At 71.2% G+C, this 13936-nt stretch overlaps 2 protein-coding genes across 2 annotated transcripts; both read right to left on the reverse strand.

Annotated features, from left to right (window-relative positions):
* Nucleotides 1-839: 839 nt before the first annotated feature.
* On the reverse strand, nt 840-8221 carry PLEKHH3 (pleckstrin homology, MyTH4 and FERM domain containing H3). Its single transcript, XM_074162800.1, has 13 exons — nt 8072-8221; nt 5699-5754; nt 4933-5021; nt 4547-4741; nt 4201-4358; nt 3920-4043; nt 3485-3782; nt 3190-3397; nt 2813-2949; nt 2591-2711; nt 2065-2514; nt 1801-1992; nt 840-1691 (listed from the first exon to the last, which is right to left on the reverse strand). Exons 1-13 carry the CDS (start codon nt 8219-8221, stop codon nt 1509-1511), a joined length of 2361 nt encoding a protein of 786 aa, XP_074018901.1. The 3' UTR covers nt 840-1508.
* Nucleotides 8222-10509: 2288 nt separating this feature from the next.
* Nucleotides 10510-12604, reverse strand: CCR10 (C-C motif chemokine receptor 10). Its single transcript, XM_074162804.1, has 2 exons — nt 12593-12604; nt 10510-11577 (listed from the first exon to the last, which is right to left on the reverse strand). The coding sequence occupies exons 1-2, from the start codon at nt 12602-12604 to the stop codon at nt 10510-10512; spliced, it is 1080 nt and encodes a 359-aa protein (XP_074018905.1).
* Between the last annotated feature and the right edge of the window lie 1332 nt (nt 12605-13936).

The following is a 13936-nucleotide window of genomic DNA, read 5'->3' on the forward strand; positions in this document are numbered from 1 at the left end:
CTGTCGCTCACCTGCACATCCCGGAGCGCGCAGAGGGAGCGGCTGGGACCAGGAGCCAGCCGGCAGCGTGCTGTCTGGGCCACCGCTGCGGCAGAGCCAGAAATACTGGCAGGACCTGCCGGCGCGGCTGACCAGGGCCAGCAGCCGGCACCGCCCTGCCCGCACGGCACGCGCTGGGGCTTCACAGGGGCGAGGACCCGGGTGGGAGGGAGACCCCCTAGAGCTGATGAGGTCCCCAAAAACTGCTGGGGGGGGGGGGTGTCCCTGGCCGCTCTGGAGCCAGGGCAGGGGATGGCCGGGGAAGGATGTGGGCTCAGTGCTGATGGAGGGGCAGATGGAGCTGCTCTGGTCCTGCCCCCACCCCCCCGTGAGCAGGGCAGCGAGGGATGGTGTGGGGCAGCGAGGGATGGTGTGGGGCAGCGCTGGCACCGGCCCAAGCCCCGGCAGCCCAAGGTGAGAATTAGCCTTTTCCTCTGCCCCTGTGGCGCAGAGTGGCAGTTAAAAATACACCCCCCCCCATGGCAGTGCCGGGTCCCACGCCCTCCCTGGCACCGGCACCGTGGCCGGGGCAGTTCCCCCCGCCGGGGCGGCCAGTGCCAGGGGGTGCCGGGGAGCCACAGCGGAGCCGGAGCGTGGCCCGGGCTGTTGGTGAAATGCCAAAGGGCGCAGCGAGCGGCCCGGGTGCGGCGCTGGCTGGAGGGACGGCGGTCCCCGTCCCCAAGGACACGCTGTGCCGCTCCTCCCGCCGCCTGGCCCCGGCCCCGCCGCCCCCGGGAGCAGAGCGTCCCTGCCTCCCACCGCGGCCCCGGCCCGGGACGGGAGGCCCAGCCGTTCCTTTGTGCATTTATTTAGAAAAACAAACAAACACCACCCCCACCCCCCCCGCCCAAGACAGAACCGGCAAACTTTACAGAGGCAACACTGAGGGGCCGAGCCCCAGCCGTACCAGCCACCCCCCTGCCGGCCACCCCGCACCACCAGCCCCGCCACGGGGCCACCGCAACGCGGCAGGGCCCGGCCGCTCGGCCAGGAGGAGCCCGCTGGCCCCTGCGGCAGCTCGGCCAAAAGCCGCCCGCAGCTTTCCAGGAGGGGCGGGCTCAGCGGACGGACAGACAGACGATGGCACAGCAACGCTGCCCGGCACCCCCTGCCCTGGGCAAAGCCCCCCGGGGCGGCAGGAGCTGGGGCGCCGGCAGAGCTGCCAGGCAGCACGAGTGCTGGCGGTGAAGGCACCGGGGTGCAGGGGACAGGGACAGCCTGGGGGCAGCGCGGGGGGGGCCACAGCACGGCAGCCCCCCTGCCCTCCAGGGAAAGTGCTGGGAGACGTGGAGGGCACGGGCGTCTCAAAATAAATTAAGGAAATAACCAGAAAGGCAACGGCGGCGCGGGGAGCACAAGCCCCTGTCCCCGGCTCCGGGGAGCGGCTGGGGACCAGCACAGACCTGCCCTTTGCTACCGGGCCACCCTCCCCACGTCGGCCATCAGGACCACGCTGGGTGGCCACCAGGCTAACTGTGGAAGGAGCCCACGGGCGGCCGGAGCTGCCAGGGCCCTGCCATGGGGCAGAGCCCCTGGGGCGGGGCGGTGGGGTCTGGGGCTGGGGGGCTGGTGGCCAGCTCCAGGGGCTGGGGTGGCCGGCGGGCAGCCGCAGAGACGAGGTACGTGTTGAGGAGCTGGGCGATCTCGTCCACCTGCAGGACAGAGGGGACACAACTGGTCAGCCCGGGGGGCCCAGCAGCCCCCAGGGGGAAGGAAAGATGGGGTGGGGGGAGGAGGGAAGGAGGGATGGCAGCCCCGTACCTGGGAGGTCTCGAAGAGCAGGTCCCGGTCCTCCACGGAGAGGCGGAAGGTGCTGCTGTCGGAGGCGCCGAAGGAGGAGATGCGGCCATAGCAGAAGCTGTCCAAGGGCTCGGGCTCCCCCGGCTTGTAGAGCGAGACGGCCTTGGCCCCGATGCCCAGCCACAGCCGCTGGGGACCGGCCCCCACCGGGCTCTGTGGGGAGAGGGGCGTCAGGGCTGCCCGCCACAGGGGCTGCCCACCACCCCCACCCCGCCGGGGCCTCACCGCGCGCAGGTCGACGTCAAAGAGCGTGGAGCCGAAGCCGGGCCACTCCCGCACCAGCGCCACGTAGGCGGCCATGGCCTCGGGCCGGCCCATGCCCTGCAGCAGCTTCCACTTCTCCACGATGGCAGCCATGGTGCTGGCCCCCTCCTCCCGCAGCCGGCCCCGCAGGCGCTGGTCCCGCTTCGCTCGCTGCTTGGCCAGCGCTTGCCCCCAGAGCCCACCGGCCAGCAGCCCTGCGCGCAGCCGGGCCCCCCGGCACTTGGTGGGGGTCCGTCGGCGGGGGGGCGGCAGGCGGGCGTGCAGAACGTGGGGCGGGAAGAGCTCCTCCAGGCGCGGGAAGGGCGCGTGGGTGGAGAAGTCGCTGTTGAGGCTCTGCAGGCGCAGGGCAGCCAGCGTCTGCAGCGTCTCCTCCGATGTGGGCACGTAGCCCCGCAGCACCATCTCGTGCGCCTGTGGGAGGGCAGGGTGAGCCGGCACAGCTTGGCCACCGTGGCACAGCCACCATGACACCCACCACGGCTCTCACCTGCTCGAAGAGGAGGGCGAACTCCAGGCTGTCGCGCGGGACGTTGTCCGTGTCCAGGAAGCCGTAGTGTTTGAAGCAGAGCCGACTCGGCGGGTCCTGCTCCCGCTCCTCCCCGGCCAGGCTGTGGCAGAAGGGACCAGCCCCATCAGTCCCCCCACCGTCCCCTCCCGCCCCTGGCCCCCCGGCCCCTCTCCCCCGTAGGCAGCAGAGTGGGACATTTACTTTTCAAACCTGGTGAGGACGTCGGCCAGCAGCGTGGCACTGGCCACAGGCTGCTCCCGCCGCCGGGACTGCTCGTAGAGTGCAAAGAGGTTGGGGCTCTGGGACAGCCCCAGGCGTGACACCAGCTCCCGGGCCACCTGGGGCGAGACAAAGGCAACCGACGGTGACTGCACACCCCTGGCCGCGGCGCTCAGGGCTGCAAAGGGATACAGACAGGTCATGGCGGGCAAAGGCAGGCAGCCCCTGTCCCCTCTCCACCGCGGCTGAGCTGGGAGAGACCCACAGGAGCCCCCCCCCCCTTCATAGCACCCCATCCTCCCAGTCCCATGTGCCACAATGTCCTGAGCCCCCCGCCCGGCATGGAGGTGGCCCCTCACCTCCTCGGCCGTGGTGTGGGAGCTGATAGCCACGCTGCAGGCGGGTGCACCCGGGCAGTGCACGGTGCAGATCATCTCCTGCCGCCGCATCAGCACCAGGATCTCCTCCAGGGAGGGCACGCACTCCCGCCCCTTTGTCTTCCCCAGCGCCTCACGGATGAAGCAGGCGTACTTGGCCATTTCCGAGGCAGGGAACCGGCTCTCTGTCCTGCAGGAGATGCCAGAGCCGGGGGGGGGTCACGGCGACGCCGACCCAGTTGGGGCCCCTGCGCCTGGTGGCTCCGCCGGCACTTGCCTGTCCAGGTGGAAGCGCAGGAAGCGCAGGACAGGCGGGGAGGGCAGGAAGGTGCAGCTCATGCAGGTGAGCAGCTGCCAGTAGTGCAGGTCGCCCTGCCCGCCCGGCGCCGCCGGCTCCGTGGTCTGCTTCACCAGCTGGCAGTAGATCTCGTCCACCAGTGGTGGCAGGTCCAGGCAGGTCTGCAGGATGCCCTGCATCAGCGGCACCGGGTCCCGCTCCGACTCCAACTGCTGCAGCGAGTTGAAGAGCTTCACGGCCTCATCGCGCAGCGTGGTGTAGCTGCGGGGACTGGGGGCTGCAGGACAGGATGGGGGTTAACAGCCCCGTGGGCTTCCCCAGGCTCCCCCTGCCAGCCAGGCGCTGAACCGAGCCCAGCCCAGCCCTGCCATCGCTCCCGCCTGCCCTGGCGCAGGACCCCCGCCCACCCCTCACCACTTTGGTCCAGGCTGCCGTAGGGGAAGGGCAGGAGGGGTGCGTAGAGGGGGCTGCTGGTGTAGCGCAGGATGGGGTTGCAGCGGTAGATCTGCTCCAGGACCTCAGGGCTGCTGCAGTGCTCCTGGGAGGGCGAAGCCATGGCAGGAGCTGCAGATGGGCTGCCCGGCCCAGTGCCCAGCACGGGCACCCACTGCTGCCCCATGGCATGTGGGGCCCTGACCATCCATCCCGGCCCTGCCGACAGCTACAGGCACGGGACCCCCATGCCACGGGCTCACCTCGACGTCGCGCATGAGCAGCTGGGTGGGCGTCTGGACGGGCACTTTGCTGTCGATGACCTTCTGCACAGCACACACCCAGTGCACGGCCTCGTTCAGGTGCTCCGTGTACAGGCGGTAGCAATGCTTTCTGCCAAACACCGTCACATTCCAGTAGCCTGTGAGGGACAGACACCTCACCCACTGCCCCCCAGCGCCCTCACCCCAAGGACACCCACCCAAGCTGGGCCACTTGGTGCCCCAGGATTCGACACAGCCCCTTCTCAGGGTGACAGAGACCTCCTGGGGCTGGGAGGGTGACACAGGGCACAAGGTGCAGCCCAACCGAGGGGCGCAGACACCCTACCCGTCTCCTTGTAGGTCTGCTTGTCCGGCCAGAGGACAGAGCAGAGGCTGGTGAGCACGAGGGAGCCCAGCCGCCGGGCCCCCTTCTCGTTGCTGCTGTAGTAGTCCAGGGAGTCGGGTGTCAGCACGAACCAGTACTTCCGAGGCCGGATCCAGGGGGTCTTCATGCCACCCCGCACCTCCCGCTGCAGCCAGCCTGGAAGGGGAAACATCAGCCCCCGCCGCTGACACCATCCACCCCAGCGGCTCTTTGGCTCGGGACAGGGTCTGCCCGCTCCCCGCCAGCCCAGCCGGTGCCCCCTGACCCTCCGGGATGGGATCCAGCCACAGTCAGGGCATGATCCTGCCAGCCCTGGCTACTCCGGAGGCAGAGACCCCTGTGCCCACCTTTCACGAGAGCGTCAGGGTCATCCTCCACTGGCCCTGGGCCCTTCTCCACGATGAGGCTGCGCATCTCCTCTGCGACAAGCAGGGACCTGGGGACAACACGGGGCTGAGCCTGGGTGCCCACGGGTGCCTCCCACGGCCCCCAGGCGGGGAGACGGCCCAGGGGCTGGGGTGAGCTGGGTCCCCAGGGTCTCCGGGCACCCCACAGCCCCACGGTGGGAACGCGGCAGAGCCATCGGGTGCAGATGACCCTGGCTAAAAATAAGCTGTTTGCAGTCACGGCCCTGCCAAGGAATTCGGAAAATGAACAACCAGGAAGGAATGTTGGCAGCAGCGTCAGCACTGGGAGGACGGGGAGCGAGCAGGCCCCTGTGCCGCGGCACCCCATCTCCCTGGGCACACACTGCCCCGGGGCACGGCCTCCACCGGTGGACAGGGCCCGGCAGAGCCTCCTGGCACAGGAGGAGCCACACACGGCCCCATCGGCTGAGCCTGCGGCAGCCAAGCATCCGGCATGGCAGAGGGATGGAGACGTGCCCGAGGATGCACCAGGGATTGGGACAGAGCGTGGGAGTCCCGGCGCTGCCGTCGCCTGCTCTAGCCAATGGATAGGCACAGCACCGTGCTGGCCCCGTGGGCAGGATGGTATGGCACACGCTGGCACCAGAGCGTCCCCCCATGGCATGCCAGGCCCCCCAGCTCCCACAGCACCACACGAGGAACGCAATGGCATGCCCGACAGGACAGAGGCAGGGGGGTCACTCACCGCTCAGAGCCACTGCTGCTGCGGGTGGGCTGGCTCAGGCTCACCTCCAGGGACCCCTGGGGAGGAAGGAGAAGTCTCAGCCCCACGGACACCGCCTGACACCCCTGGATGTCCCCCCAACGACTGCTCGCCTCCTTGTCAGCCCAGCTCTGGGCCCAGAGGGACAGACTCGCATCCTGCTGCCACGGGGCAGGAAGCTCCTGTGCCCCCACGGCCATGGCAGGACCCCCCGTGCTGCAGCTGGGGCACTCTGGGGGGCTCGGGGGCAGCCACCGGGCATGTTGGCCGTGCGTCCTCAGCTGACCCATCAGGCTGAATACCGTGCAGAATTGCACAAGGTCAGTGCTGAGTAATACGCTTACGGCACAAAGTCCCATTGTAATGGGGCTGCTGACTTCCTGCCTGCGGCGGTGGGACGCGGCACAGGGAAGTCCCTGGCCCAGCAGCGGGACGGGGGCCGGTTCCTCCTCCTGCAGCACAACTTGACGTGGACGGTGCTGCTCACGTGATGCCCCCGGAACACGTGCTGGGACACGAGGCAGGGCCCAGGCACGGGCAGGCACCGGGTCGGGCAGGGTGCAGGGACGTGGCAGCGCCAGTGGATGCTGCCCCGGGAGATGCATGGGCGCTTCTGCCAGCTGCAGCCCAACGGGGTGGCCGGAGGCGTGACAGGCCAGAGCACGCCATGAAACGCCAAGAAAAAGAGACGGCTGCTAAAAATAGTGGCAGGAAGGGGGGGGGGGGGCGGGGAGGGGGGAGCTGCTGCAGGTACGGCTGTGCCGTGGGGCAGGGCCGGGCACCCCTGACCCGTGGCATTAAGGCACCTGCCGCGCAGCACTGGCACTGTGCACGAGGCCAGCTCCTCCAGTGACTGTCCCACTGTCCCACTGCCAGGGAGGGCCCTGCGCGCTCCTGCACGGCTGCGGGCATGGAGTAAGTGCCCAGCTCCTCAGCCACGGCCCACAGGAGGAGGAGGAGGCAGTGGTGGCCAGCTCCTTCTCAGGGATATAAATAAACAGGAGAGGAGCTGCGGTGGCAGCGCTGGGGCAGCTGCTCCCACGCTCCCAGGAAGGGGCGGCCAATGCTGCGGGTTTCCAAGGACCCCCCGGCCACAGCAAAGGGCTCCCTGGGGAGCTGGCGTCACAGCCGCCCACGCCAGCCCAGACCTCCGGAGCCAGCGTGGCCCATGGGACACGGGAAGCCCAAAGACAGCTCCTGACATTGCTGTGCTCTTGGCATTGCCACCGGTGCTCAGGGGGCCCAGCTCCAGCCCTGCCACTGTCCCCACTGCCTGCTGTCCCATGGGGCTGGCACCGCTGGGGAAGGGGACCCACATGGGATGGCCAGCGGGGGGGGCTCAGGGATGCCCCCAGCCCTGCGCAGCCAGGGCAGCCCAACAGCAGCAGGGCCGTGCTGCAGACTCAGAGGTGGGCAGGGGAGAGGGGCGGCAGCAAGCGGAACCGAGCTGTCACCAACCCCCACGTCCCCTCCGGGTGGGAACAGGGCCCCATGGCTCCGGGTGCAGGAAGCAGCTGGGACGGGCAGGAGGAACCCCCGGGAGCCGGGGTTCCCCCCCGCCGCCCCGTGCTATCAGCCGTCCCCCACGCAGCCCGGCCGGAGGAAGCGCCGGTTTCCGCCGCTCCGTTTCCCCAAAGGGAGGAAGCAACCGGAGCGGGGAGATCCAGGCCTGCTCCCCGCGCCCGGCACGTGCTCCCGGGGCGCTGCGGGCCGGGAACGGCCCCGGCCTCCTCCGGCAGGTCCCGAGGAACCCGTCCCGCGGGGACCCTCCGCACCCCGTCCAACCTGACGCCGGCAGCGGCCCCGGTGCGGGACCCGGCAGTGCCAGCCACACGGTTCCTGCCCCGAGGAGCCGGCACGGGCAGGGCAGCACCGGCCCCGCCGGCGCCGCGGCTTCGGCCGCCCCACAGCACCCGCCGGGCGCCCGGGTCCCGCCGCAGCGGCCCCTGCAAGGACCCCGCACAGGGATCCGGCCGGCAGCGGCCCCCGCACCCCTCGGCTCTGCCCTGCGAGCTCCGGGACCCCCAGCGCCCGCCCGGAGGCTGCAGCGGGGCAGCGGCTCCCCCGCACCCACGGGCCGGCCCCCTCCGCGCCCCGCCGGGACCCCCCCCCGCCAGCGGCGGGGACGCGCCAAGGGCAGCCCGGGCGGCGGGACCGGCGGGGACGTGCCCGGGCAGGCGGCGGCCGCGCTCGCCAGGGCGGCGGGGACCGGGACGGGCCGGGGCAGCGCCGCCGAGCCGGGCAGAGCCGGGCAGAGCCGTGCGCCCCGGGCGGGAGGAGCCGTGCACCGCCGGTCCCGCCGCGCCGAGCCCAGCCGCGGCTCCGGTGCCCGTCCCGTTCCGGTGCCGGCCCTACCTGGTCTCCCTGGGCGCGGAGCTCGAAGGACGCCTCCTCCTCCTCGGCCTCGCCGTCCGCCTCCCGGTCCGCTTCGCCGTAGTCCCGTCGCAGCAGCGTGAAGCCCTGCCGGCAGCACAGCAGCCACCACAGCCCGCCCGGGAACGGCATCGCCCCGCCGGCACCGGACGGGACGGCACCGGAACGGGACGGGACCGGCGCGCCGCGCACCGGCCGCCACCGCCGCCGGGACCGGCCCCGCCGCCGCCGCCGCCGCCCCGGGCGGGCCGGCCCGGGCGCGTCACCGGTCCCCGCCAATCGCCGCGCGCGGCCCGGGGCGGAGCCAGCGCGCCCGGGGCGGCGGGGCCTCGGCTTGCGTCATCCGCCGGGCGGGGCGCGCGCCGAGCGCGGGGAGCTGCGGGGGGGGGGGGGGGGGAGTCGCACCGCCGGGACGGCGCTCCCGGAGCCACCGTCAGCGCGGGGCACCGGCGGCACCCGGCCTGGGCACCGGCACCGGGCACGGGCCCCGCGCCCGGCGGAGCGCAGTGTCACTGGCCGCGGCGTTGCGCTGCCCCGCGGCACCGGCGCCGTGCGCTGCCCCAGCCCGTCCCGGCAAGGCGGCACCGGAGCTGTGCCGCCGCCCGCCCGGACCTTCCCACCGGAGGGGCTGGCCGAGAGGCTGGCGGCGGGTCCCGCCCGGTGCCGCAGCGCAGCCCGGCAGCAGGGCCCCGCTCCCGGGGTCCCGGAAAGGGTTAAGCACATCGGCCGCGGCTCTGGCTCCGCTCCAGCCGTGGGGTCAGCCCCGTCCCCGGGAGCCGCCGTGCCGGGACGCGCACGCAGGAAGCGCCGGCTGCCAGCTCTCCGCCCCCGCAGCCAGCGCCGGGTTGCACCGGGGGCTGAGCCGCGGTGCGGGGCCGGCGGGGCACCGGGGCAGAGCCCGCCAGCCGAGGAGGGGGAGCGGAGCCAGCGTGGGGCCGGGCGATGCGGGGACACGGTGGCACGGCTGTGGGGCTCTGGGCCAACCCCGGCGCTGCCGTGGGGCCGGCGGAGGAGGGAGCGGGGCCCCCCGAGGCCGCGGGGTGGGGAGGGAGCGGGGGCAGCTGCTGCCGGGCCAGGCCCGGTCCCGGCACTCCGGAGCGCTTCTTCAGCCGGGCCCGGTGCGCTCGGCGTTGGCCCGTCCCCTGTGCCGCTCGGGGTGGTGCGAGCCCCGGGGGGGCAAGGGCGTCGGGGCCGTGCCAGCCCCAGCTGCGGCACCCTGTCCCGGTGGGAGGCGGGAGCCGCTGGGCCGGGATGTGCCGGGGCAGAGGAACTCATGGGGAAGTGCGGAGGGGAGAGGAAAGTCCCTCTGCCCCCCGCCTCGGTAGGGGGTTTCCAAGCGGACCCAGGACAGGTTTTTCCGGGGGGGGGGGGGAGTGTCTCTGCTGTCGCCAGCCCGGGGGCTCCCAGCCCCCTTGGCGCCCTGCCCGCGGGCGCGGTGGCATCGGCTCCGCTTCGGCAGGTGGCTGGGCTGTCCTGGGGGGCGACTCCCGTTCCTGCCCCCTCCGACCGCCCGGGCCGGGCAGGGGCACGGCGGGGCTCGGGGATGCCGAGCCCGGACATGCCCCCGCCCTTCCCAGAGCCGCCGCGGAGCCGGTGCTGGTCCCTCCGTCCGCACGCTCCCGCGGGGCCCCCGCTCCCCGGCCTGCTCCCCCCGTCCCCGGCTGCTGGAGCCCCGGCTGCTGGAGCCCCGGCTGCGCGCCCGCCCCGTGTCCGGGGGAGCCCAGCCAGGGGACAGTGGGGACAGGCAGGGGACAGGCAGGAAGCGCGAGGTTCTGCTGCCGCCTGCAGGCATCCCCCGGCCAGCGCCGGTGGGGCTGGACGGACGCGGGGCCGCCTCCCCGCTCCCCGGACCCGCACCCCCCCCCCCCGGCATCACCGCCCCGTCCCCTCCCGGCGTAGCCCCGGCCCGCACGGAGACGGCACTCGCCCATGGGGACTTCACCGGGGTTTATTGTGAGGGTGGGACCCAGCCGCAGCCCGGGCCCTGCTGTGTGTGTCCCCTGGCCCCAGCTCGCCGGCGCCGCACAGCCCCCGCAGCACGCGTGACATTGCACCGTACCCCCAGAGCACGCGTGACACTGCACAGTCCCCTGGAGCGCACGCGACATTGCATGCCCCCACGGAATAAGCGTGACATTGAAGGGTCCCCTGGAACACGTGTGACATTGCGTGTCCCCTGCCCCGGCCCGGCGGATCGCTGAGCAGCAGAGGCGCTTGCAGGACATGCGGGTGCTGCGGGGCTGCTCTTCCCTCTGCCCACATGTGTGCAGGCACCCTGCGGGCTGTCCGGTGCTGCCCCTGCCAGGCCGCTCTGCCGGGGCCCGGGGCAGGTCCGTGCACAAAGGCGGCTCTCTCAGGGAGCCGCGGAGGGGCCGAGCCCTGGGGTGCCAGTCCCTGCCCCGGCCGTGGGCACCGCGACCCTACACCACGTCCTGGCAGGTGGAGAGCGATGTCCGCCGGCGGGGACTGGGGCAGCTGGGGCAGCGTGGGTCGAGGGGCCCCACGCAGCCGACATCACTGGCCAACAGCCACAGCTCCCGGCGGAAGCGCTGGCCCAGGAAGGCGTAGAGCAGGGGGTTGAGGCAGCAGCGCAGGTAGGCCAGCCCGCCGGTGACCAGCAGCGCCAGGTCCTTGCGGCGGCTCTGGGCACAGCTCACCTCCCAGCTGGCCAGCAGCTCGGCCGCATCCAGCAGCACCATCAGGCTGTGGGGCAGCTGCAGGGCCACGAACACCAGCACGAGGGCCAGCAGCACCCGCAGTGCCCGGTGGGGCTGGGCACCCCGGGTCGCCAGCAGCGTCCGAGCCACGGCTGTGTAGCAGCTCGCCATCACCAGGAATGGCACCGCAAAGCCCAGCACGACCTGTACCAGGTTGGTGGTCCCCCGGGCCACCCGCGACACCGCCCGGGGGAAGACGACGCGGCAGAGCCGGAGGTCCTGGTGCTGCTCCGCTTGGCCATAGACAAACTGGGGCAGCGCCAGCAGTGTGGCCAGCAGCCACGCCAGCCCCGCCGTCAGCCAGCCGTGGCGGCGAGCCCGCGGGCGCAGGCGGCAGGCAGCTGGCACCCGCACGATGGCCACGTAGCGGTCCACACTGATGCAGGTGAGGAAGAGGAAGCCGCTGTAGAAGTTGAGGGCGTAGAGGCCCTGCAGCACCTTGCAGGCAGCCGTGCCCGGGGACCAGCCCTGCAGCGTGTCGGTGACAGCGAAGGGCAGTGTCAGGAGCAGCAGGAGGTCAGACAGGGCGAGGTGCAGGAGGCAGACGTCGGTGACGCTGTGAGCCCGGCGGTAGCGGGTATGTGTGAGCAGCACCAGCCCGTTCCCCACCGTGCCCAGCAGCGAGAGCAGCAGGTAGACGGCTGGCTGGTAGGTGCGGGCAAAGCCCTGCACCGCCTGCTTCTCACAGAGCTCGGGCAGCACGCCCTCCTCCGAATACTCGTAGAAGTCGGTGGTGGCAGTCGGCTCCGTTGCAGCGGGGCTGGTGGTCGCCTGCACAGAGGGAGGCTGAGCGAAGGGTGCTCAGAGGCAGCAGCGCAGCCGCAGTGTGCAGCACACCGCACCCCGTGCAGCCCCCCTCCACCCAGCCCCGCTGCGGGGAGCCCGGGCGTGCCGCAGCCCCCGTCCTCCCACTCGGGGCGGTTTCCATCTCACACCCAGCCCCAGGCAGCAGGAGGTTCACCACGCTCAGTCATTGCGAGAGCGACCACGCGCTTCCCGAGCAGCTGCCTGCGGTGCAGAGCTGGTGGGGAGACGTGACCCCAGCCGCAGCATCCCCAGCACAGCACCACGTCCCATGAACTAACCGTGCACCCACCGTGGGGGAGCTGCTCCTGATGTCCCCTGGGGCTCAGCACCCACCCCACGGCCCTGGTTGCCCTGTGGGTGCTTTGGGCAGGTCTCTGTGTTCACCCCTGGACCTGCCCAAAGCACCCACCCCATGCAGCACCCTGGGGACCCCAGTGCTGGCACAGCCCCTCAGTGCCCAGTCCTGCTCCCAGCCAGGGAGGTCCTGGGGCATCTCCCTGCCTCGCACAGGTTGCAGGCAGCTGTGCCTGGTGCTCCCAGTTCCTGGCCTCTCAGTCCTGCTCCGGGATGGAGGGACAGTGCTGCAGCCTGACACCAGCCACCCGAGACCCTCCTGCCATGGGGGTCAGGATCCGGCATGGCTCTGACTCAGAGCAGCCTCATGAGAGCAGTTTTGCTGTTCCTGGCTCACATCAGCAATCCCAGGCAGCGGGGCCTGATCCCCCCCCTGCTCTTGGGCTGCAGGTGGGATCTGAACGCAGTGCCAGGGCAGGTTGACTCCCCCGCAGCTCCCCTAGCCCCTTCCCTTCTCCGGGACCCGGGGATCTGGAGCACCGAGCACTGCCCAGTGTTCCCTGGGGCTTTGCCTTTCAGCCCAAACCCACACAGCTCACAAGAAGCACTTGAAAGCAACAAGAAGCGTTAGTGAGGGGGGTCCCTGTTCAGCCCCCAGTGAACCCCTCACCCCGCAGCCCCTCACCTGCTCCTGCATCGTGCAGCGGGACCTTTCCCCAGCCTCTGCTCTGCAACCTGTGGTTTGACCACGTGCCGCTCCCGATACCGAGAGTGATGCAGAGCACAAGCCCAGCCCCAGGGGAGGAAGGCGAAGAGGCAGATGCGACCCCACTCCAGAGTCTGTCCTGCATCTCTTACTCTGTGGCTGCATCTGCGTGCTGGGGACAGAAATAGCAGCTCTGCTCAGCCTCTATCACATGGGGATGGGGAATAAGCCTGGGAGCACCCAGCCGAGGGGAGTCAGGCCTGGCCAAGGACACCCAGCACATGTGGGAGACCCCAGCTCACGCCAAGGTTGTTTGTGGCTCCTGCCCTGCAGGGGCTGCCTCTGCAGTGCCAGAGGGGAGGCTGGAGGGAGCGGGGCCATGGAGTGGAGCATGGGCTGGCACTGAGCTGGGCGCAGGCAGGACACTGGTCCAGCAGGACTATCAGAGCCGTGTCCAGTCCAGGAACGTCTCGTTCTGATGGGAAACGTGGATCTGGGGCAGCTGCTGGTGCAGGGCACCCTCCCTGTCCAAGGGTCTCAGCCCTTCTCTGCACCCCTGCACCCCCTCAGCCCCGTGCCCTCATGCCCCTGTGCCGCTGTGCCCCTGCAGCGCTGGGCAGGCATGTTGCTGGTTGTTGACAACAAAATTCCCAGTTCCTCATTAAGGACCAGATTAGTTCCTGTGGGGCAGAGGCCCCACTTTCCTCTCCCCAGGGGGGGAGCAGATTGATCCCCGGCTTTAATGGACTTTTGGCTGCTTGCCGCAGTAATCCCTCAATCCCCCTTTCTCCCCGCCACAGCCGTCTTTGCTGTGACTTATCCCAGTTCTGTCCTCGTCCCTCCCGCTGCCTCCAGCTGGGCGCTGGGAGCAGGCAGGGTCTCTGCCGGCCCCAGGAGCTCGCTGTGGGGCTGGAGCAGGACTGGGTCCCGAGGTGTCCCCAGGGCTCTGCTGGAGGGTCTCTCCCCCTCCCATGCTCTTTCTGCAGTGCAAGGACACTAGCTGCAGACCTCTGCTCTGTGCCGGCCCTCGAGGTGCCATCCAGCACCCTGCATCCTGGGGGAAGGGGAGAGAGGAGGGTCACGAGGCCAATGCTGGCCCTGTGGCCAGTAGTGGGTGCAGAGCAGGGATCCTGTGTGGCCCCACTGAGGCCCTCACAGCCCAGGGATGGGACGTGGAGCAGTGGTCAGAGCAGGCAGCATCCCTGGAGTGTCAGGGTAAGGCCAGCTGATAAAGCTGGGGCTGTGTCTCTCCCGGGGACAGACCCGCAGGTGCTGCGAAGATCTGGGGCACAGGAGGGCTGGTGCCCACGGTCCCGGCACACG

Source organism: Numenius arquata, chromosome 23, assembly GCF_964106895.1.
Source record: "Numenius arquata chromosome 23, bNumArq3.hap1.1, whole genome shotgun sequence".
Lineage (NCBI taxonomy): Eukaryota > Metazoa > Chordata > Aves > Charadriiformes > Scolopacidae > Numenius > Numenius arquata.

Coding starts and splice junctions, on each gene's coding strand:
- PLEKHH3 (XM_074162800.1), bottom strand. CDS start 8,221: ATGCCGTTCCCGGGCGGGCTGTGGTGGCTGCTGTGCTGCCGGCAGGGC. Junction 3,398..3,484: donor CTGCGCTTCCACCTGGACAG/GCAAGTGCCGGC, acceptor CATCTCCTGCAG/GACAGAGAGCCGGTTCCCTG. Junction 1,692..1,800: donor TGCTCTTCGAGACCTCCCAG/GTACGGGGCTGC, acceptor TCTGTCCTGCAG/GTGGACGAGATCGCCCAGCT.